This window comes from Pteropus medius, unplaced genomic scaffold (genome assembly GCF_902729225.1).
Source record: "Pteropus medius unplaced genomic scaffold, Ma_sr-lr_union100, whole genome shotgun sequence".
Taxonomy (NCBI): Eukaryota; Metazoa; Chordata; class Mammalia; order Chiroptera; family Pteropodidae; genus Pteropus; species Pteropus medius.
Genome location: NW_024340849.1, coordinates 20,481,177 through 20,506,696, shown reverse-complemented (window position 1 = coordinate 20,506,696; position 25,520 = coordinate 20,481,177). Strand labels below are relative to the sequence as shown.

Sequence of the window (25,520 nt, the reverse complement as noted above, 5' to 3'; positions counted from 1 at the left end):
TTGGTCCTATAGTATTTTAATCCAAAATCTAGAAATAATTTTAATTTAGTTATAATTTAAAATTTTATATTAATCCCTTGTTGCTTTTTATTTTGTGTAGCCTAAATAGATACAAAATGTAAAAGCACTAACCACAATTTAAAATGAGCAAGCAAATAAAACAGAAAAGAGATTTTTTTAAGTATTTACTCAAAAAACGTTAATTAAATTGTATGATTAAACAGTTCACTGTTATAATGATTACTTCTAAATTTTATGTGTGGTACCTTTTCTGAAAAACACATTCAATCTGGTGTTTACCTCTCAAAAGAAATTGATTATTTCAATTGACTATCCTAAAAATGAATAATTTTAAGTACTGAAATAGCCGCATCATTCTTAATGAGAATTTTTTTAAAAACTTTTTTCTTTTTACTGGTGCCTCGACTTCCCTTAATCCGTTCATTTCTATAAAAACTCAAACCAGCAGTGACAGTATAGTGATTTCTCTGGGATGGAAACCCACCAGTACAATTTGTGGGCGCCTGTCCCTCCAGAATGGTAAGCTTATAGTTACAGAGCTACTTAGAGATTTCATTCATTGTTTATCAGAAATAAAAATATATTTCTTTCAATCCAAAGTAGAAAGCTGATCATTAGAGCGATAAAAGTTTCTGTCCAACGGAAGAGCAACAGATGATCAGCAGGCATCCTTTCCTTGAGAAGGCCTAAATGAGTATCAAGGAGTCCAGAGAAAGTCCAACTGTGGAACTGACTTTCTTTTGGCTTTAAACAACATGTTGTCCACCTATAAGTGAACATCATGACTCCTAACTAAACTGATAGTTTACAACTGGTGCCTTCCAACAGATATACAAGTCTCTTTATATTTGTTGATTCCTTAAATGGAAAGTAAGCTCCCTGAGAGAATGCAAAGTGTGTCAATCTTTTGCCCAAACACCTGGCACTATGAAACTAGTCACTGGATTTTTTGAATAACAGCACACTATGAATATTTTAAGTTGGAAAATAATAAGCACCACATGCTAAGTTTTGTTGACTGAAAACTTATCTAAATTATTTTAGGATGGAGATTAATTAAAACTGATTATTAGTTCTGTGGTACTGATGAGTATTCTTTTCAAAACACTCAGAAGCAAACATTCACATTCAGTTTACTTTAACAAGCTTATACTATGTACTCCTGGTTTGCACCTAGACACGTTAAGTAGTATGGTTGACAGATCAAAAACATAAGACAGTCTCTAACCTTCAAAAGCATTAAATTTAGTTGATGAAAATAATTCTAAAATTTCAAGTCCCTTAAATTAAATTTCACCTGTGCAGCAGCATACTCAGTGCTGGATCTTAGGTGAAGGCAGAGTGCCTATGCCTTTGTGTATGTGTGTGTTTCATTTCGTGATTCCAGGATTCATTTGTGATTTTTCCAATGCTCTTTATTCTATATTCTAGAATCCTGAGTTTTCATTCACAAATTTACATTACTGACTCAGAAAAAGAGACACACACACAAAAAGATTAGATCAAAAGGCCAAATCTAATACAGGATTAGAGAACAATGTGTGGAGGATATTACCATATAGACATCTAGCTAAATCCAAGGCAGTTTCTATATGTATGGTAAGCTGGTGAAATGCCATCTTAAGGCCATCCATTTAGCTAATGATCTGCCTTGGTAAAATGGCACTTACAAACATATTTGTCAGCTGAACCTGGAGAATAGCTTGCCTTTTAAGAGCTTCCTGTGCGCCTGGCACAGCTGCATCTTCAATGTGAAGTGTGCCATTGAGATCTACCAAAACAGCTTTTAACGCGCGGCGTGCTGCCATCCCTCATTCCCTAGGAGAGAGCAAATGAAATTAAAAATACAGTTTAGGAAACAATGGACCATTAAAAACTGGTAAGTCTTTAAAAATATCATTCATATCCAGAAACATACTGCTCAGTGTTAAGCTGCTTCTTTTGGGAAAAAATAGATTTTTAAAAATCAAAATTTGCTTCATAAAACTTTCATAATGCTCGATTTTAAAAAAATATTGAATTAAAACTATAAGGGAAAAAGTTAATAAAAAGAGAAGTTACTACTTACTTTCAGGTTTCTTAAAATAACTCTTTGGTGAAACAATTTATTCATTCGTTATTTTTAAATAATAATGTACTCCGAAGAATGGATGGAAGAATGGAAGCACTAAATCATTGGCAAATTTTTTTTCATCTTTGGTTAGATATGATGAAAATGTTCTAATCACTCACCTCCACTATTATATCCTGAAATGGCATATATGGCCAAAGTGCTAATAGTATTTACAGGTCAAAGTCACACAGTAATTTTATTCATTTATTTATTTATTTATTTTTAGGCGAGGCAACCCTTGGTTGACCACACAGATTGCAAGGACTTTGTCAGCTTACAATCTCTTATTTTTTATTCTTTTTCTAGGGGTCTCCCATCCAAGTACTAACTAGGCCCAACCCTGCTTAGCTTCCCAGATCAGACAGGATCCAGCTTGTTCAGAGTGGCATGGCTGTAGACACATGGTGATTTCGAAGTCTGGCAATATTGTCCTTATCTCATAATGTGCAACTCTCCTTTTGCATATTTTCCCTTTAAAATTTATGAATTATATACTGTATACAGTGGAGTATAAGGTATGGTTTAAAGATAATAGAGGAGTGGGTAAGAATAGTATTGACGCTCAAGAGGATGGGATTTCATTTTAGTCTTTTAAAATGTATCCATTTATTTCCATTTTTTTTTAATAACAAAATATTTCAGACATACAAAAAGGTATCAAGGATAATACAACCACCACCTTTACCTGTCACTCAACTTTAGAAATAAAACAACACTGGTGGAGCTAGAGCCCTCTGTGTATCCTTTTTGATCCCATTCTTCTTCTCCCCAAGGTAGCTACTATCCTGATTTTGAGGTGTTGAAAGCTTTGTATTAATGTTATTATTTCTATACTTGGCGACTTGCTTTACCACGCCACATTATATTTGTGAGATGTACCCATCTTAACACATGTAGCCAATATTCATTAATTTTCACTGTTTCATGGTATTCCATGGTATGGTTATACACTTTATCTGTTCTCTTAATCATGGAGATTTAGGTTATTTTGCACATTTTATTATAACAAAGAGTGCTTCTTTGAACATCCTTGTACATGTCTCCCCCGTGGACACGGGTGTGAACATTTCTCTGGGGTCTTGCTGGTCTGAGGGTGTGTACTCATCTGCAGCCTTACATGATATTGCCAAGTTGCCCCACTCATTGGTACCTTCCTTAGGCAAATGTTTACTGAGCACTTACTATGTATCGAGCCCAGACGTGATAGCAGAGCTGGAAGAGCCATCTCCTTTAAAGTGAGAAGCAGAGGAAAAAGGGAAAGAACCTGAGGAGATGGAAGTAAGCAATTACTAAGAATCTGTGGAGACCCCCAAGAAGAGGTTTCTGGTGGTTTACAGCACGTTACTTTGAGACAAATGATGGGTGGAGGAAGATACCTCCTTCTCAGCTAGCTCCTTATGAGATGCAATGATGAGAGTTTGAGACTGGCAGTCAGCAGGTGGTGGTCCTGGTTCTGCCTCAAATTCATTATGTGACCTTGGCCAAGTACCTTACGCTTTCTGGTCCCAATCTGCTCTTCAATATGTGGGGCAGGGCAGGGAAGCAAGATGAAGCCTCGATCTTTTTCTCTTGCCTACAGTCGGGAGATCTGGGCTGAAAGAATCAATGTACCGTGTACAATGTACCCGGGGCCTTGATTTTTTTTCCTCTTCAACATGGGCCTGCTAACCCCTGCTGGCTCATCTCCCAAAGTTGCCAGGAATACTCTAGATCAGGGGTCTTCAACCCCTGGGTCGCAGACCAGTAGCCTGTTAGGAATAGGGAAAAACAGCAGGAGGTGAGAGGCAGGCAAGCAGTGAAGCTTCGTCTGTATTTGCAGCCGCTCCCCAGCGCTAGCATCACCGCCTCAGTTCTACCTCAAATCATCGGGCATTAGATTCTCATAGGAGCACTGGTCCCTGGTGCCAAAAATGTTGGGGACCACTGCTCTAGATTGTCCACTTCTTTCACCTGTTAATCTCTCTTAGGTGCATTCCTTTCAGGAGGCAAAGATGACTCCTGAATTCTTTTCCAGCTTCTAGCTTTTAGTTCCTTTGCTCCTTCCATTTCTCAGACCCTGCTTCCACTCCAAATCAGCCATCTCTGCACACAAGGTATAAATATAAAAAATAAATAAACCCACGCTGAATCCCAGAACTGAAGCAAACTTATGGCAAGTGCTGGCTGCAGATTAGCATGTATAGTGGATATGCAACTGCACATACTGGAGAGAACTGACGGCATGATCTGGACTAGGGAGGGAAGAGATGATGTTCCTGCTGGACCCAGGGAGCCCATCAGTCAAGAAGGCCCAGACCTGCTCTTTTCCTTATACATGCTTCCCAAACCCAAGCACAGGCTTCCCCTCAGCAAGCTAGAACCTAGGGGCTAAGTGAGGGAGATGCAGAAGGTGGGAGAAGTGGGGCCAGGAAATGAAAGTCAGATAGATCCAGGGTCAGCTGAGTAAACTTGGCGGACTGCATTCATCATCTTAAGCCTCCATTTCCTTATCTGTAAAAGGAGAAGAATAATGATAAATACCCTGCGGGGCTGTGAAGGTTCTGTGAGTTAAGGAGACTGCCTAGCAGTGAAAAGCACTGCCTAGAGTGATATACACTCATTACTACGTAACAGCTACCCATCTGCTTCTCACAATGTATAGCCCCGGTCAGAGACCAGAAAAAGTAAGGAGCAAGAGAAGCGACTGGGAGGAATCCATTGAGAAAGGAGAAAAGCTGGAACAGCTCGCATTTATTGGATGTTGTATGTGTTCGGCACCATGCTAAGTGCTCTGCAGTCTTTATCAACTTATTGAAACTTCTAAGCAATCCCACCCAGATGAGGAAATTCAGGCACTGAGAAGTGGCTCATTTGCCCATGCTTTTAGTTTTGACTTTGAATCATGTTAATGGTTTAAATAATCAAATTTAAATTAAGCCAGTCTTGAAATGTAAGTAGAAACAAACTAATCTAGTTAAGACAACTTCTGCACAGAGAACTCGACTCTAATCCTTCAATAGGATATATTTGAAGGACAAAAAGAACTGTAGCACTAAAAAATGTATATATTTTTTAAATCATCAATTCATAACACTTCCAATTCCAGACACCACAGGGTTCTTCCTCTCCTCCATTCCACATTCATTTCTCTTTTCTCCCATTTGAGAACCACAATTTTTAAAGTATCAACAATATATTTACTCATTTGCTCCATACTGCAATACATACAGAACAGTTTTGGAATTCAGCCACTACCATTTCCAAAAACAAATCCTGAACCTGTTGATGCATGTCATTTTCCATCAAAACAAAAACAAAAATACACCTTTTGGGATTCTGACTAGAATTGCATTGAATCTATAGAATAATCTTAGGAGAACTGAGCTGAGTATTATATTGCATCTTCCTATCCAGCAATATGGTACATTTCTCTGTTTAATTATAGTTTTATAAATATCTACATAAAGATGTCTTCCATATATGTGGAGACATAGCTCTATCATTACTATAGTAAATGTTATTTTATTTTAAATTACTTTTTCTAACAGTTTGGTGTTGGTGTATTAAAGTAAATTTTTTTGTCATATCTTTTAACCATTCTAAACGTTCTTATTAATTCTAATAATTAGCTTGTAGATTCTCCTGTGTTTTCTAAGACGACAATTATCAACTGCAAATGACAATTCTGTTTCTTTCTTCCAAGCCTTCTTTCTTATTTTCTCTTCTCACATTAGTGCTCTGGTTAGGAACTCCATAATAATTAAATAGAAGTAGTGATAGCATGCATCCTAATCTTGTTCCTGATTTTAAAGGGAATGCTCTCAATATTTAACCATACGTATTCTTGCTGTAGGATTCTTTGTAGCTATTTTAGCCTGTTAAGGAAGTTCTCTTCTAGTGCCAGTTTGCTAAGAATTTTTGTCATAAATTGCTATTGGATTTTAACTACTACTTTTTCCATAAGATATTTTTCCCCTTTAAGTTGTTAATGTGGTCAATTAATGTTGAACCAATCCTGCCCAAATCCAACTTGGTTCTGTTGCATTTTTTAAAACTTATTGCTAAATTAAAACAGAAAAAGATTAGAAACAATCTAAATGACCATTAACAGAGGCTACTTACATAACTGTTAGGTTTCGCCACAGTTGCTATTCTGCTCTTTCTACATTTTATTCTTAGAAATAAGTCACTATAAGGGGTAGAGAAGAACTAAGCTTTATCTCCTGGAGGGGGAATGCCCTCATTCTATTATTTAGAATTCTTCTGTAAGAGAGATTTGTCTCTTCTCCATTTATTTATTTGATCACTTATTTTTATTACCGGTATGGGCTCACAGATATTTTTATTCTTTGAACTATAAACCAATACTATGCTCCTTTGTTGCTCAAATTACTCTAGCTCTGGCAATTGAGAGGTCTTTCAGGTTGGCTCCTGTGCCTCCGTCCTTTTGTTTTTTCAGTATTTACTTGCCTTCTGGAACTACAAGATGTTCCAGGTTCATCTCGAACTTTCCCTGCTCCAGCCCTAGAATCAGCCATTTTTCCAAGGAGCCTTGGTTCCTTTTATTAGAGAACAGTACTTAGAAACCAAGATCTGAGCACTGGGAGTGCTCATTGCTATTGGGACATCATTGTCTCTAGGTCCTCTCAGCAGACAGAGCTGGGTAATATTAAGTATATCTAATGCATGCATACACACATATCTATAATTATTTCTGCATCTATCCATTGTATATATACTAAGCTAACCATGAGTTTCACATTGGTCTTGTAATTAATTAAGATGTCATGATTTTAGCATATAAGGAGACAAACTGATCATTGGAACAAAAGAGAGAACCCAGAGAAAGACCCGCCCCCCATCCCAATGTGTAGAACATTGATAATATGGCAGAGGTAGTGTTTCAGATCAGTGAAAAAATAATGAAGTGGTCAAAAAAACAGCGCTAGAACAACTGAATATCTATAGAGAAAAAATGAAACTGGATTCTTGTATCACAGCATATAATTTTTTTTACCAGGTAGATTAAACAACCATATGTTTATTACAAAACTGTAAAACTTTTAAATAGGAAAGTATCTCCATAACTAAAAGACACGAACAGCTTTCTTAAACAAGAAATAAAAAGCACAAACCAGAAAGGAAAATATATATAAATTCAACTATATTTTTAAAGTACTAGAAAGACAGAATTAAAAAAAGGAGAGTGGAAAACAAACTTCCAACACATGTGAGAAAGGACAAGAATCCAGGAAATATAAACTATAAATATTAAGAAAAATACAAACAACCCAGTAGAAAAATGGCATAGAATCTCAACATATCCTTTACAAAAGAACAAATCTGACTAGCAAATAAACAAATGAAGATGTTCAAAACTCACTGGTAATCAGGAAAATGCAAATTTAAAGCAGAAGGAGACCGCTGCACCAATACACTGGCAAAATTTAACCCTGAAAATATCAAAAGTTTTTAACAGGAACTCCCATATGTGGCTTGTGAGAGAATAAACCAGTAAGATCGTTCTGGAAACTAGTCTGGAATCACCATATTCTACAACTCAGCAATTCCATTCCTAAGTATTATACCCAAAAGATTCTTTCACACTGTACCATTAGACATGAACAAAAATGTCCACAGCAGAACTGTTTGTAATGGCCAGAAATTGGAAACAATACAAATGTCCCTCAATAGCAGAATGAGTAAATAAATTGTGCTATAAATAAATTCATACACAGAATACAAAAACCAGTGGAAATAAACTACATTTACAAACATCATCCTAGATAACTCTCAGAAATCTACATTGAGTGAAAGAAGCAAGTCACGAAGGACTACATACAATATGGTTTCATATTATAGCATTCAGAAATAGGGATGCATGCATAGGCGATAAAACTGCAGAGGAGCAAGGGAATGATTATCACACGGGTCAGAAGAGTGACTCCTCCAGGGGAAAGGAATGAGATGCAAAGCAGAAGCGCACAAAGGGAGCCTCTAAGGTCTTCCTGACCTACAGTGGGTATATGGATGTTTTTTATTCTATTAAAATTATTAAAAACTTACATGTGTTTTTATATTCTTGTGTAGATGACTTATTTCATAATAGTCTTGTTACATTTTGGACAGTCATTTTTCAAACATTTAATAGTTATAAAAAACTAAATTAGTCTAGGTACTTATTATATTCTTAGTATAACAAATTCCATCCCCAAAATATTTTGATTTTTAAATAAACCCCTGGTTGTTTGTCTTTTATAATGTACCTGCATGGGGCCCCAGAGCGTGGGCGGGGCGGGGGGGAGTGCAGAGGCAAAAAAAGATATTAAAAGTTTTGGTTAATCAAGATTAAATTGCAAAATCCTCTCTTGTAACAGACCTCATTTTTATTCTATTTCTAAACTTTATTGTGATCTTTATATGGAAGATTACATCAGCAAATAGCATCAACTATTACCTACCTGAGAGGGGAAACAAGTTTGTTAGTCAAAAGAATAGGCTGTTCCTAAAGATTATATTTGGACGTGTAACAGGTAAATGATTCTTTAACTTAAAATACAACTGACCACAAAAGATAATAAGGTTGCACAAAATGCAGACAAAACATTCTCTTTTTACATACAGAAAAACCTACAATAGCTTCTCTCAAAACCTAACTTTTGTGAGAGATGTCTAATATTCAATAAAAAGTGCTAATACTCAAGGCTTTACAAAATATAAACAAGATTGGAAAAACAACAGGAGTGTACTGTTTTTTAAAAACTGTTCAACCAGAGCCAGTAAATGGTCATAATAAAAACTGATAATTTTAATCCTTCCTGAAGCCTTCACATAGGCTTAATGTCACAAAAGTATTCAAAAAGCCCACAATGCTGTTTTTATCAATTCCACAGAACATACCTTTTAAACTCTAAAATGTTCTTTTGGAGTATTACATATCTAAAAGTGACTGCCTGAGGCCTAGAAGAACAAAACTGAGGTATGTAACTCAAATCTTAAAATATACTTCTTCAATTAGCCCCACAATAGGCCTTGACCACTTCTGCCATGATCTCTTTTCTTGTCTGAATTTTTATACTACTTGTTATTTGAACTACAAGTTAATATTGTATCAGATGTAATTGTATCATACTTACAATCTCTCTTATATGTGGAATTAAAAAAAAACAACCCAAGTTTATAGATACAGAGAACACATTGGTGGGGAAACTGGGTGGGAGAAATGGGTAAGCATGGTGACTATAGTCAATAACTGCACTGCATATTCAAAAGTTGCTAAGAGATCTTCAAAGTTATCATGCCAAGAAAAAAATGTTTAACTATGATGACAAGTTTACTTGACCTATCATGCTGATAATTTCCTAATGTACACAAATATCAAATCATTATGTTGTACCCCTGAAACTAGTAGGTTATATGTCAATTATTGCTCAATCAAAAGGAAAACAACTATTCAATATTACGATAAAGATTTTTTTTCAAAAACATGTAATTGTAAAATAGTATCACCCTCAGAAAAGGCTTTAAAGGGGATCAAATATACGGAAGCTGAAGGAAACTGGATTTTGGGTGGTAAACACACAAAAGAATATATAGATGTCAAATTATAAAGTACACCTGAAAATTATATAATCGTATTAACCAATGTTACCCCAATAAACTTAATTTTTAAAAAGTTAAAAAAAATAAAGATAGGCCATGTTTCTGTTTATCTTAGGTCCATGTCCCACAATCTCCCATAGTCTGAACAAGTTATATGGGATATACCTTAGAAGAATCATAAACAACAGGTACTGGTACATATTCGATGCAAAGTTGATTATCTCTGATCCTAAAAGAAACTCTTCAAGATACTTTAGAGGACATCTTGACTTGAATATCCCAAGGGCATCACAATCCAACAAGTCCTTGTTGCCCTCAAAGTTGCTTTTTCCTGATCTTTACGAGTGAATGGAAGCACCATCAATCCAGATGTACCCACCTGACTCTCTCACTCCTTCCTCCCATCCAGTCACTTGCCAAAGAGAATCGTGTCAGTTCCACCTCCTTTACAGTCTTGAATCCAGTCTTCTATTGTTACTAAAACTTAGTTTGGGAATCATCACCTCTCATCTAGCCTAGTTCAACAACTTCCTAAATGCCATCTCTGCTTCAAATCTTCAATTTCCAGCCCCAAATCCATTCCCTGAAATGCAATGGTGCAGTGGTGAAGGACAAGAACTGGGGAGTTGTACACGCCTGCATGTGAACTTCGACTCACTAGCTGTATGAACCTGGGCAATTTTCTTAACCTCTAGGCCTGTTTCTTCATTGTAGAAAGAATAACACCCACCTCTAATGGTTGATAAGATTAAAGAAAATGATACATGTATTGTGAACAGTGTTCTACACACAAAAAGGCTGGATTATGCATGTCTAGGGGGAGGGAAAATGCAGGGGAGGGTACATGATGGATGTGCAAGGGTTACAAAAATCACAGGATAAATATGACACAATGTCCTAAAGCTTTAGCATAACTTGAGGATTTGAGAAAACATTTTATACAAAAATAAAGATATACTGTGGCATACAATTGAAAACTTGAATAAATATTTAATACAATACAAGAGAGTTCAATTAAAATTTTCTCCCGGGAGGCTAGGGCTGTTCAGAATATGCTTCCCCATAGCCCTTGGGTAGTAAAAATTCTCTTTTCTTCCCTACATGCTTCCAGTAAAAAAGTCTAGAACCACTGTATGCACTAAATGATATTATTATTCAGTTACTCCCCACTTAAAAAGTCTTCCAGTGGCTCCCCAATGCCCTCAGTACGAAGTCTGAACGATGAACATTGGTATAGAGTCCTGATTTACCTCTCCAACTCATTTGTCTATATTCCCTCACCAACGTTCTATGGCACTGCAGTCGGCCAAGAGTACCATACTTTACCTCCTTCATCGCCGGACTTTTGTCTGAAACCATTTTTGCTCCCTGAATTTCACCATCCCTGACCCCTACAACTTCTTTTCCCTTGGCCAACTCCTTTAATTCTCGGGTCTCAGATAAGAATCATTTCCTCTGGGACTCCTGAGTCCAACTCATTTTCTTCCACGGCTACACCAGGATCCCCCTGCAAGACCCCATTACACTTAATCACTATCCCGACTGTGTTGCCTTTTCCACTGTACTATTCAGCGCTCAATAAACTTCTGAATTAACTAAGTTCATGAATCCAGGCGTCTATTACTGGGAGGAGCCAAGAACAAGAATCTTTCAGCACTAACTCAACAGCGATCCCTGCCCATCTCCTGGGTGGGAAAGGGCCTCAGGACTGGTAACTACACTCTGCCCCAGCCCAAGTTCCAGGGCCTGGCAAACGCCAGACTGACCGAAAGGGACGCCAGCTTCGAAACACAGCCCAAGGACGCGTTCCGAGGAACCACCACCATTCCAGAGCCACGACCTGTCTCTGGCAATCAACGCCCGTGCGCACCCAGGGCCCGGCCGGGCGGAAGTGCCTTGCGCCCCGCTCCGCGCACGCTAGGTAGTTCCGCGGTCTAGGGGGCAGTGTCCGTCGGGAGGGATGGGGGTGGGTGGTGGGAGTCCTCACGGAGCAGGCGTGAGCGTTGGTCCGTGTCCCAGGAGGGGAATGGCCTAGAGATGCAGAAAATAAGTCCCTGAGCCTTCTCACAAAGAAATTCAGCCTCCCGACAAGCGAGAGGTCACCAGTCCCAGAGCTGCTCCTCACCCCGGCTCCGCACGCCGTCCTCGGCAAAGGCCCCGCTAACTAGGAAGTCAGCACAGCCGCGTCGTCAGCGTCCTCGCAGCGAGTCCAGAATGCTCGACACAGCGGCCAGATTGACGCCGGAAAGCTGACCCAGGACCGCACCGGAAGTTCCGCCTCTTCCCGTCCATCTCTGCCCCATCCGCCCAGGATTTCCTCCCAGTCCCCGACAACCAGTACCGGGTCTACTCCTGTTCCTTCACCGCCTTCAAGGAGAAAGAGTTGTTCTTGACACCCACGTCTTCCAGGGCGCGACCTGCTGGGCCCAGATGCAAGAGGAAAAACAAAAACCTCTGCCTTTGCCCAGTAGCTTTTTCCCATTCCACAGCACCATTGTTGAACCAAGTTTCATTGAATAACTTTCTTTGCCGCGACTTCTCCCTCATTCCCAAGGAGTAACTCAGGAGTCATCTCCTAGATACTTTCCTTGAAACATTCAATCTCTGCGGTCCTGCTTTCTTACCTGAATAGCATCTGGCACTTAAGACTGCTATTAACCACGACCTCAGGTGGTGTTCCTCTTTCCTGCAACAGTTATTCCAAAACTTTACACTGTCATTTCCCACCCTACCTCTCAGAGAGTGCTACCACAGGCCTTGCCTATCATCTAGAAGGGAGTAATATATTGGGATACATAGAACCACCTCCCTCACTACTCCCCTCCCCGACACACGTTGGGGATCTCTACTTACCTTTCAAATAAACTACTTGTGTGCAGAGGTGGTCATTTTATGTACTTTCTATGAAAATAACTAAATGAAAAACTCTGGAGCAATCTGACATAATAGATACACACCCTGGTTCATATATATGGAACCCTGACAAAACTGCTCCTCTGCCCTTGACCTGAGACTCACAAGCTGCTAGAACACCATCCAATGTCACCTCTGCCCAGTGCTGCTGTCAGCCATGTTGCGAGCTATAACTCTTTCTTCCCTGGACTAGGGACCCTCTGCTTTTCCCCTCTACTGGGTCCGGAGGTTGTTTTTGTTGTACTCATATTTGTTAAGTCTCGTTTTTTGTGTAAGGGCCTACTTGGTTGAAGGAAAAGGAACCTGTTCCTAGTTCCCCCTTTAGAGCTGGGAGCCTGTTTTTGACCAAATTAAAACACCGCCAAAAGATTTTAAGCAAGCAAATACTACTAAGACATGCATTTTTTTTTTTCTAAATACTTATTCTGGCTGCACTAAAGAGAATGGATGGGAGTGGTGCCCAAATGTGTGAGACTGGATAAGAAGCTACTGCAGGGTTACAAGAGAGATGCTTGAACTGTGTGGAAACAAAGCAAAAAAGACAAATTCAAGAGATCTTTAGGAGGTAAAATAGTCAGAAATTGGTGGTAGATTAGATTGATGGTAAGGGAGAGGAAGGCATCAAGATAATTACTTGGTTCCAGGTTTGGGCAACTGAGTAGTATAATAGATGGTGTCATTCATTATGATGTGGAATATTGGGAAGACTGATATCTTCCTTCTAATCAAGACTCAAATGGCTTTGCTTGCCAAATGGCCAAATGAGTAAAGAAAGGATGAGACCTCAAAAGGGAGGGGCTGATTTGAAACAAAAAGAGGATTCCAAAACTTATCTTGATCATTAAAACCCTTGGGCATTGCCCACTGTGTGTCCCAGGTCCTTGCACAGAATGTTTTCACAATATCTGATATCTCATGACCAATCAGAGGCCAAGAAAAATTTTAGCAAAAAAGAATTCCATTTTGCTTGATATCAAAATTTTATTAGTAATAATAACTTTTAAACTGTAAGTCAATGAGAAAGTGATTTATTTCACCAAAAACATTTTACTTCAGGAGAACATCTCTTTCATTGAGGGGCACCTAGAATCAAATGTTAGCGACCTGGAAAAATATATATGTATCACCTGGAGCAGACTTCTAAAAGTTACTGACCATTTTTTAAAATGAAACAATGAAAAACAACTAAAGTCTTAAGAATTTTAAGTCATTTGATAAAAGGTTATGCTTCTTACTCAAATATATTGCTTCTTACTGTTTCCTGCCCACCTCTTCCCCCTTAGCCATTCTACTACTCAAATATATTGCTTTCTCTCAATTCTTTTGATGAGTACATAAACATGTATGTGTAGGTGATTACATATACCTATAGAACACAGATCTCCGTGCATACTGTTATCTAAAACTGGAGTTTTTAAGACAGCCTTTTAAACCATGTTTTTGAAAAGTTGTAGTTTTGTGGAAGTGCCTTTGGAAACTTGACAGAGTTTGGTGGAGGCTGAACAGTGGGCCTCTGGGCCCAATCCCTGCTTCAACTAAAAATAAATAAATGGACCTTCTCTAATCTGTTTTAGATATTGAAGCATTACAATAGTTATTACTCCTTTGAAGGTCTCATTCTGCTGTTAACAAAGTTTGAAAATCAGTGTACTTGATTAGAGTATGAATTTGGTTAATATTTATAGACTAGAGCCAAGATCTTTCACAACAGGTAGGAGGCATACAGATGCGGGGCCAGAATACATAGGACCATAAACGTCACGGATATTTGGAGTCCAGAATGATCACAAATTGTTAATACAGAGAATGGCTAAGGGGGAAGAGGTGGGCAGGAAACAGAGACTTAAATTAATGTCTACTAAAACAAGGTACCATGGTTACCAAATCACAACTGCTCTGGGGAAACCAGGGTTAACCTGTGAGAGCTTACGTACCTTCTTTCAGGCACATTAAAGCCAAAAATGTGTAAGTGGCCTCCAGAGATGAAATACTTTGATGTTCAGTGCTTCACTTTCCCAAGAACTGCTTTGCTACAAAATACTCTGAGCTTGCCCTGCTTGACTGCTCCCCAGTGGAGTGTGAACTTGGACAGTATCCCAACACTTAATGAGCATGAAGGTATGTTGAAATGTCTTACATGAAAATGGCATCAAGACAAGGTCTCTCTTTTCTTTCTAGAGTTCCTGTATGGCTCATAGCCTGTGGATAAATGGGAGTACCCTCAATTAACTGCTGCTTTTTAATCTGTTCAGTGGCTGAAGCTTAGACTCATGCATCAGCCGTTTGTAAGAACACTGCCTCTAAGTGCCAAATATGTTACCTACATGAGCCAAGTAATCAACTATGAATCCCTGGTGCATTTCTTTGGTTCAGCTGCAAGCCCACAACCCAGAGAGAATCTATCTCTAACTCAGGGTTGGTCAACAGGCATTCAATACCTGCTTTAAAATTTTTGAAGTAACTGAAGTCATAGAATAAAAGTTGCTCATGAGTCACTTTGATGTATGTCAGCAATTCAATTCACTGAAGAATAAAATGGATTGTGAATGTTTACTTTCATTAAATCTGTGCTCAGTGATTTCACAGCAAAGAACATATTTAAGTGTTACATACAAAATGAGAATTTTGTTAACACTGACAGGTATATATACTAAGGTACAAAAACAAGTGCTTGACTTGGAAATTTAACTTTATTTACAAATCTTTTCCTATAAACAAAGATGCCTTTCCACCCCCTTTAAAATATTATAACTGATAATTTCCAGAAAAAAACATTTACATAGTTTTACTCTTTCTGCATCAAATTGTATTACGGGATGAGCAAATATGGGATGGTTTAAGACATAAAAATAAAACAAAAAATAACTTATCCAGCATGAATGCCCTATTGACAGACAGAATGAAAAATTAAGAATCACACCCCTTAATAAGCTATTCCAAGAAACTGAAACATGATAATTTTGGGAGAGGTAAATGCTTCACAATAAAGTCTTCTTACACAGTACAGTTTAATTGTGATTGTTTAGAATTGCTCTTGCAGGCCAATATTTATGCTGATTTTAAAAAATAAGTCATCATTGTAAAAAGGGCATAGACTTTTCTACACAATTTTTCTACCAATGAATATATGTAGACACTGATTTGGCCTCATCACTCAGATACATTAGTAAAATAATGAATGCATGAAAAGAAAATAAAACAAAAACAGAATCATCAGGTGACTATCTGACTTATAAATTTAGAATTCTCCCTAAAATCAGAGTATTGCTCCTCAACAGTTACCATCAATTTGAATTTTTCATAACCAAGACAATATATAGACAAAAATATTTAATCAAAGAGTTCAAAATAAAATTATCCAAATTACCTTTTTATCATTTCCCATGTAGTACTTTAAAAAACAACATTTAAATTTTATCTAGGAGGATAATCACTCTCACATCATAGCTAAGTCACTAGGAATTTCAAAACTTTGCAAAAAAATTCATCCCTGAGAAGTGAGAGAGAAAAAACTCTAAAAACACAGTGACAGTGCTGTACCTTTTAACAATCTTCACCAAAGCATGAACTTATTATTAACAGTCAGCAATCAAATATATTACAGTCTTGAATAGCTACTGCCTCTGATTATCTGATCTTTTTATAATGAAACTATAACTGCAACTTTTAAAAAATCAGATAAATAGGGGACTCTGGTTTTATTTTCAGGTTTATATTCTTGTCAAGTCCAAGGTCAGCCAGCTAGGATATGCATATTCCAATAAAGATCGAAGTAATAACTTCTACTGGCATCTCTTCTTCTGAGTCTCCATTTCCTCCATTGATCTTTACCCAAATAGTAAAAGTAATACAATTGCAACTGAGTTTACTATTATCAAGGGCGCTGCAAAGAAAAAAAAGTCGTTACTATAAAGAAAATATCAGAAAAAAACTCGGTCAGTTACTAGCATCCAGAAAAGATAGAAATACTTAAACAATAAGTCATCATCATCATGTTGTAAATACTTATAACAGGAACATTCGAACATGCACTGGATCCAAAATCCAAAATTTTAAAGAGGGCTTGTGTGGCTGGGGATAAGGATCACACTGGTACAACTAGGTCAATATGAAAAAATCTGTGGATAGTGCTGGTGCAGCTCTGAGAACAAGGCAACACACTGGACTTAAGCAGAAGTTGACCTTTATGGCTGCCAGCGACACTTGACATTAGAAATACAGTGCAAAGAAGATTCCATAGCTTCATCACTAAATTAAGAATAAACTTATCATATCCAAAGTTGTGATTAAAGCAGCTCAAAAAAGAGGAAGACAACATAGAGATAGAGAGAGACAGACCCTAATTTTAATGGTTTTAAATAAAAGGTTTGAACTCTTCTTTCTTGAGTTGCTCTAGAATATTTTCTAACAGAACAGAAGATATGGGACTTTTTTCTCTTGAGAGCCTTTATAGGACTCGATGACTTAACTACTTGGAAGCAAGAGAATTTCCAAAAGGCAAGATCATCATTGTCTTTCAACTCTGTGAGGTAACATACAATCTGATTATACCACTGAGCATTCCATTTTCATCTACTGGCTTAGATAGAAATAAGAGGCAAACTAAGAAAGAAACCAATAACCTTTAAGCAATAAAGCCAGGTTGAAGAGAAAAAATACTTCCCACTACAAAGATGGTATGTGGTAGTATTCACACTAGGAAGCTTTGCTAGTTAAATCAAACCACAAAATTAAAACTTAACAGTGCTTCACTGGTTTTTCTTCTTACCTCTCATCACGGTTCTTACAGATCGAACAAGGTTCATTAGCTGAGATTTAATTCCTGGCTCCTCTCCGAATCCGCCAATTCCCTGGTCTGTTCCCCAGCCAACTGCATAATATAAAAATGATTAGCTGTGTTAAAATTTATTATGCACTCACCTTGCTCCCTCATTAGTCATCCCCTAAAAGATTACCTTGAGCCTTTGTTAAAGACATAAAATATAAAGTCGTAATGACTTAAAAGTAAAAACAATACTAGATTAAATACTTTATATTTTTTACTTTTGATAAGCAGCAAAAACTCATTTCGTTTTCACTTTCATTTTATAAAATAAACTATAGTCTAATAATTACTTCATGGCATTTAATTCAGTAAAAATAACCGTTATGACACCAGATAGTTCTTTTCTTCTTTTTTTAAACAAACAAAACATTTTCAAGTCAGAACTGAAAAAATAAACAAAACTAAAGCAGTGTCAAGTGGAATAATTGGTCCAATTCAGAATTTGTAACATCCAACTTAAATGTCAGTATAAAGATAATGTAACTGAGATGCACTATCTACATTACATGGGGGAAATTTTAAACTAAACCTGGCCACAGCTTGGTTAGGCCTTCAGAGCATGTTGTATCCTGCCAGCAGGGCCACACCTTTTATCTTTGATTATTTATCATTTCTCAGTTTTGAGGTGAGGAATGTAGCCAATTATCCCACTTACTTTCCATAAATGAGCCTTTTACCTTCTTGTACATCTTTTCTTGATATTATAAATCATTATTTCTTTGCCTTTACCTGCTAATTTTTTATTGCCTTACGCATTCTTCTAAAGACTTATATGCCCTCGTCTCTACAATTTGTCCTTCTCTTGTCCTTATTTCAGGTCCACCTGTCATATCTCATATGACTATACATTTTTTATCTCATATGACGACAGGGTTTAATTAATTTCTGACACATTAACTCTTAAACTTGAAGACAGAAAACAAGTCTTTATTTTATATATGGAAGAACCAAGTATCAGGAAACAAGATTTCACTTTGCTTAATGATATTTTGTTTTCGCAGCCTGAGCTGACTAATACACTGTTTCATGTTTCTTTTGTATCACTCATAATTAGCACTGGATGTAATAAATACCTGTCTGAATAATTTTCTAATGTGCGGTTTAAAAAAAACCCAGACTTACGGAGATATAATTCACCTACCATATAGTTTAAAGTATATAATTCAATGGTTTAAAGTATGTTCACAGAGGTGTGCGACCATTGCCATGCTCAATTTCAGAACATTTTTATCACCCCCAAAAGAAATCCTGTACCCATGAGCAACCACTTTCCATGCCCTCAGACCCTCCAGCACCAAACAACCACTAGTCTGCTTTCTGTTTCTATATAATTGCCTATCCTGGACGTTTCATATAAATGGAATCATGATATGTGGTCTTTCATGACTAGAGTTTCTTTCACTTAGCATAATGATTTCAAGGTTCACCCATGTAGCATGTATCAATATTTCTTTCCTTTTTATTGACAAGTAGTATTACATATTATGGATATACCACATATTATAGTCATCTATTCTTAGTCAGTGGACATTTGGGTTATTTCTACTTTTTAGCTATTATAAATAATGCTGTTATGAACATTCATGTTCTTTTATGTGACTGTTTGTTTTGATTACTCTGGCTACACCTAATAGTGGAATCACTGAGTGACATGGTAACTCTTAATGTTTAACATTTTGAAGAACTGTTACTGTTTTCCAAAGCTGCTATTCTGCTTTACATTCCCACCAACAATGTGTGATGGTTACAATTTCTCCACAACCTCACCAACACTTATTATTATGATGTTGTTATTACAGTCATCCTAGTTGGTGTGAAGTTTATCTCATCATAGTTTTGACTTGCATTTCTCTAATGATTAATGATGCTGACCACTGAATCCTTTGCAAAATTTTTAATTGGGTTATTTATCTTTTATTATTGAGTTGTAATAGTTCTCGATATACTCTGAATAGAAGTCCCTTATCATAAATGTAATTTGCAAATATTTTCTCCCATTCTGTGGTTGTCTTCTTGGTTCTTGATAGTGTCTTTTAAAGGCACAAAAGTTTTTAATTTTGATGAAGTCCAGTTTATGTATTTTTTCTTTGACACGTGCTTTTTGGTGTTGTATCTAAAAAGACTTTGTCTAATCCAAAGTCACAAAGCTTTATGCCTATATTTTCTTCTAAGAGTTGTACAGCTTTAGATCTTACGGCTTATAAGTCTATGGTTTTGAGTTAATTTTTATGTTTGGTATGAAGGAGAGGTTCAACTTCATTCTATTTCCTATAGATATGTAGTTGTTCCAGTGCCAGTTGTTGAAAAGACTATTCTTTACCCACTGAATTGTTTTGGCTCCCTTGTCAAAAATCAATTGACCATAAATGTAAGGGTTTATTTCTGGACTCTCAAGTCTGTTCCATTGCTCTACATGTCTATTCTTATGCCAATACCACATGTTTTGATTACTGTAGCTTTGTAGTAAACTTTGAAATCTCAAAGCATGAGTCCTCCAACTTTGTTCTCTTTCAACATTTTTTTGGCTATTCTGGATCCCTTGCATTTCCTTTAGGATCAACTTGTCAGTTTACACACACACACACACACACACACACACACACACACACACACACACACACACACACGCCACCTAGGGTTTTGATAGACATTGCATTAAATCTGTAAATCAATATTGTTTGGTATTATCATCTTAAAACATTAATTCTTTTGATCCATGGACATGGGATGTCTTCGTGTTCTTTATCTTTAAAAACCTTTATTCTTTAATTCAACAATGTCTCGTAGTTTTCATGAGACTCACACTTCTTTTGTTAAATTTATTCCTACTTTATTCTTTTTGATAATATTGTAAATGAAATTGTTTTCATTTTGATTGTTCATGTGTAGAAAAACAGTAACGGATTTTTGTTACTGATCTTGCAACCTTACTGAACTCATTAGTTTTAATAATTTTAGTGACTTTTTAGGACTTTCTATATAAAGATTATATCACCTGCAAACGAGATAGTTTTCATCTAATTGCCCTGCCTACAATCTCCACTGCAATGTTCTAAGGGGCAAGAGAGGACATCGTTCTATTCCTAATTGGGGGAAACGCTGTCTTTCATCATTAAGTATAACCTTAACTGGATTTTCCCTAGACGTTCTTTATCAGATTGAAGAAGCACCCACCTATTCCTAGTTTGTTGAATGTTTTTATCAAGAAAGAGTGTTGGATTTTGTTGAATGTTTTTTTTTTAATGTTTTTACTGTGATGATTGTGTGATTTTTGTTTATTTTACTAATATGATTTATTACAAGACCTATATTTGCAACTGCCTACATGACAGCTCTACTTGGGAATCTTAAAGGTACCTTAAAATAGGCTAATTCCTATTCCTAATTCGGAATTCGGCTTGAAATGTTATTTCTTTAGGAACTGACACTGTCCTGATTCAACCAGGTTACATTCCCACAGTTTTTACTCAGTTCTCTTCCTTCAAAGCGTTTATGCCAGGCTCCATGAACTATCTGCATAATTATTTTTTAAAAATCTGTTCCACTGCAAGATATATGAGACAGATATTGCTGCAACTTTTCCTCCTAGCTCATAGGGATTGCTCATTTGTTAAAAGTAATGAAGAAAAACTTCTTGCCACCAAATCCAGGAATCTCCTGCTTCTCCAGCTAATCCTTCCTCCTTTTCCAATGAAGAAAGTATCCAACCTCCTATTTAAAGCCATACCCTCCATCTGTGCCTTAGAACCCATCCCTTTGTGCATCTCAGAATCCTCAGGCTACCAATTACTTTACTTCTCTCCCATATTTTTTCTCTCACTACTAGATTCTTTCTTTTAGCAATTCCTTTTTTAATTATGAAAGTTTTTAAACATACCTATCATTCAGATTTAATAACTGGTATACATGCTTCATCTTTTTTACTGCTTGAATACTTTAAGTTACTAGTAATATATTTCCCTACATAACTATAATAGTATAATTTATTATATTAACAAAATTTACAGTGATTCTTTAATATCATCCAGTATCCATCCAGTCCATATTCAAATTTCACCAAATGTTCCCCATATGTCTTTTACAATTGACATGTTCGAACCAGGATTCAATCGAAATGCATGCATTGCATATGGGTATGTCCCTTACATCTCCCTCTCTCCTACTTTTGTTATTCTTATATTGTGTATATTTGCCTCAGTGGTCACTCTCTCCCCATTTTTGCCATGGCACTGACTTGCTGAAGAGACCTGCCTAGTTCTCACTGTCATTGCTGAGACATGCTCAGGCTTCTCCTATCTAAAAACAAAACCACCACCATAAAACACATCCTGGCATCCTCTTCCCGCTACTTTTTTTTTCATTTCCTCTAATGTAGTGATAACTTTGGGTAATCTTGCTGTCTCCGTTTCACCACTGTCCATTTATTTCCACAACCCATTCCAATCTGGATTTTACCCACTACTGTAATTGCTCTTGTAAAATCACTGATGGCCTCTACTACCCTGAATCCTTAAGACATTTTTCAGTCCTTATTTTTCTTGGCTTCTTGAAACATTCCACAGTTGTACTATCTCTTCTCAAACACTCCTTGGCTTCTGTGAAACTCCACTATTTAGATTTTCTCATCTCTTTGTTTTGCTCACTCATCAATTTCTCCTGTCAGCTCCTCCATCTCTACCTAAACATTAAATACTGGAAGAGATTCTAGGGCTGTCCTGGTCACCAATTCTCTTTGTCCTCTTCTTTCCCTGAGCAATTTCATCTCTTCGATGGTTTCATTTATCATCTGTGGCTGACAAACTCAAAGTTCAATCCCTACCCTGGCTCTTGCTTTGTTCTACGGATTTAAGTCCGACTGACTATTTCACATCTCTACTTGCATATCTCAGATATATTCACAAACTCAGCATGTCCAAAACTTATTTCATTATCTCTTCATCTTCTTATCCACCCATCCCACTCCCCGAATTTTCCTCCAGTACTAACTCATAAAGGTACGACTCTTCGCTCAGTTGCTTAAACCAGAAAACCAAGAGGGGTCTTTGACTTGTTCCTTCCTTTCACATTCCCAATGTCCAAACCATAAACATTTGCCTTTTCTAACTTTAAAATACCTTTTGATTTCTAACAGTTTGAGAGGGCTTCGGTAACAGAGCAGCACAAACTGGGTGGCTTAACAAAACGGAAATTTATTTTCTCACAGTTCTGGAGTCCAGAAGTCTTAAATCACAATATTGGCAGAATTGGTTCCTTCTGGGGGCTCTGAGTGATAATCTCATCCATGCCTGTCTCCCAGCTTCTTATAGTTACTGGCAATGCTTGGTATTGGTTGGCTCACAGCTGCATCACTCCAGTCTCTGCCTCTGTTGTCACATGGCCTTCTTCCCCATCTGTGAGTCTGTATGTCTCTATATCTCTCTTCTTATATGGACACCTCATTAAATCTAGGGCCCATCCTAATCCAGGGTGACCTCATTTTAACTTGACTATACCTGCAGAGGCCCTATTTCCAAATAAGGTCACATACACAGGCACCAAGAGTTAGAAGCTCAATATATCTTTGGAGGTGGGGGGAGTAGCACAATTCAACCCATGACATGACCCATTCTACTTTTCTGTATGTATAGTGATGAAGAGATGGACTCCTGAGTCAGACTAAGTTTGAATCCTAGGTCTGCCACTTTCTAGCTGTGTAATCTTAGAAGTTACCTACTCCCTTTTATGCTTCAGGTTGCCCATTTGTAAAGTTGGGTTGAAAACGTTATCTATCTCACAATGCTATCGACAGTGTTATACATGTTAATATATGTAAAGCACTGGATACAGATCCTGGCATATAATATTAAGTATTAGTTATTATTATTGTTGTTATTATGTCCACTCAACTGATAGTACACCCAGCATCTCTACTGGCCCTATTCGGGATGTTGCTTCCCACATCCGGTCTTCTACGCTTTCTATCTGTACTCCATACTGCAAACAACACAAATCTTGCCAATAACACAAATCTGGTCATGTCATTGTCCTGCTTAAGCCTTATTTTCACCTGCCGTTTTCATACCAACTCTTATTCCTTACCCTCTCAATTTCTTACATCCTCTCCCCTTCACATAGTTAATGTCTTACTCACTTATCACATTTTGGGTTAGACACACTTCCTCCAAGAAACTTTCACAGATTCACAGGTTAGTATCTCCCTGCACTTCTCTTTCATAATATTCTGCATCCTTATTGTTATCTGTTCAATTTCACTTAGGTTAACTTCCATTAGGAGGGCAGGGTAACTTCTGTAACCCTAGCTGTTTCATGGGCCTGGCACATAATTTGGGCCCAATAAATCTCTTCTTAAGGAATAAAATGAATCAAACTTATTCACGGGTTTGAGTTTCAGTGATTCAGAGATATATTTGGTATACTGCAACAAATGATGCACATCATGCAGTATCCTGCCTCTATTCTGCCTCATATAGCAAGAAGTGGCCTGCCCAGGATGTCATGGAGATCCTGGTTAGCAGAAATCGTTTGTTCTTCTTTGTACTCTTAGACCGTAGCACAGCTCCTGGAGCATGGTAGGCATCCAAAAATCTGGGCTGGATAAATTTTCCTTGGAACACTGGTGACTGGATGTCGTGATCATACCAACACTTTCCCTTTCCTTTTAGCCCCAAAGCCTGGGAACCCCTATGGCCTTCTGTGATTTATTCTCCTAATTACCTATGCTCCAAATGAGCCACACTCCTTTCTCTTTAACTGAAAACTTAGACCTAGGTTTCTGACCATTAAAAGTGGTCACAGGAAAGTGCATCGAGTTACTAACCTAAACTAACTGCAGGCAGGGGCGTCGCTGGCACGCCTCCGTACCGTCCCCCATTCCCACTCCCAAGGCCCTGCACACAGTGAGCGTCTGTTAAACAATCCTTACTCCCCTGCTGGATTCAAACCTGGTGAGAAGAAAGTGGCTCGGCTTCCCCCAGCAACGAAAGGCCCCAAAAGCCAAGCTCTTGGCGGCTCGTCTGTCCTGGCCCTGGTAGTCCCCTCACGCGGCCTGGCTCTGGTCCGCGCCCCAGGGGCTCTGCCGCCACCTCTGCCCGGCCCCGCGGACCCACTCACTGTTCTTGAGGAAGCGCTCCTCGTGCAGCACGGCGATGGCGTTGACGCAAAGCAGGGCCGCCTGCAGCAGCGAGTACAGAGTAAAGGCCATGACCGCCGGGAACCGACCAGACGCCCAACTGATTCTCCTGCAGCCGCCGCGGGGGACGTGGCACCGCCACAGCCGGCGCTCTCCTACGGGAGCCGGTGAGGCCCAAAAACGATTTCCAAGAAGCTCCACCCCATCTGGCTAAGACCTGCCTCCCTGCCCACTGCAGGCAGGGCGTGTCTGCTTAGCTCGTCTGGACGTGTGCTGTCCAATGCTGGAGCCACATGTGGCTGTTACACCCTTGAAATGTGTCTGGTCCGAAAAGAGGTGCTGTAAGTGTAAAATACACCGGATTTGAAAGACTTGGGATGAAAACAAGAACGTAAAAGCTCCCAATAATTTAAAAATGTTGATTACATGTTGAAATATTTTGAATATATTAGGTAAATATTAAAGTACCATGAATTTTTACTGTTTCTACTTTTTTAAAAATGTAGCTATGAGGACATTGATAATGTAAGGCTTGCATTATATTTCTATTGGACAGTGCTGTACTACGTGCTCCCAAGAACTGTATGAGATATTAACATTCCTATTTTACATATGAAGAAACAGAGGCTTTGTCAAATAATTTTAAAAAATGAAATAAAATAACGTATCTTAAAATTACTCGGTGAGAAACATCCTCTCCTTGATCAAACTCTAATCGGGCTCCTCTGAGAACTCTTCATGACTAAGGCTCAGCCTTGGCCTATAAAAATGTAGGTACTCAACACGAATGATTTAATCCACACCTCTATTCCCACATTAAAAGACTTAAACATTAACACAGTTTCTAACAGCTCAAGGCCACATCTCTAAAATGACCCCATAAGGAGCCTGCCTGAGAAAGCTTAAGGCTTGCCAAAAGAATTTACTTTGTTCTGGCC

The 25,520-nt window shown here is 37.9% G+C and overlaps 2 protein-coding genes across 10 annotated transcripts in view; both read right to left on the bottom strand.

Annotated features, from left to right (window-relative positions):
* Positions 1-12,001, bottom strand: part of HDHD2 (haloacid dehalogenase like hydrolase domain containing 2) — a 33,649-nt gene extending 21,648 nt beyond the window's left edge. For 3 of the 9 annotated variants that reach the window (XR_005648553.1, XM_039842318.1, XM_039842307.1), the window contains exons 1-2: positions 11,841-12,001; positions 1,729-1,839 (exon numbers count right to left, since the gene is read on the bottom strand). Coding sequence is in view for 7 of the 9 variants with exons in the window: in XM_039842318.1 (XP_039698252.1) it covers positions 1,729-1,829 (101 nt within the window). In the remaining 2 variants the exon portion in view is untranslated. Of the gene's footprint in view, positions 1-1,691; positions 1,840-3,316; positions 3,340-3,759; positions 3,883-10,094; positions 10,299-11,481; positions 11,614-11,840 lie in introns of those variants that run through there. The other 6 variants (XM_039842279.1, XM_039842291.1, XM_039842285.1 and 3 more) reach the window with 6 other exon arrangements.
* Positions 12,002-15,296: 3,295 nt separating this feature from the next.
* Positions 15,297-24,754, bottom strand: IER3IP1 (immediate early response 3 interacting protein 1). Its single transcript, XM_039842340.1, has 3 exons — positions 24,564-24,754; positions 17,397-17,498; positions 15,297-16,511 (listed from the first exon to the last, which is right to left on the bottom strand). Exons 1-3 carry the CDS (start codon positions 24,652-24,654, stop codon positions 16,456-16,458), a joined length of 249 nt encoding a protein of 82 aa, XP_039698274.1. The 5' UTR covers positions 24,655-24,754; the 3' UTR covers positions 15,297-16,455.
* Between the last annotated feature and the right edge of the window lie 766 nt (positions 24,755-25,520).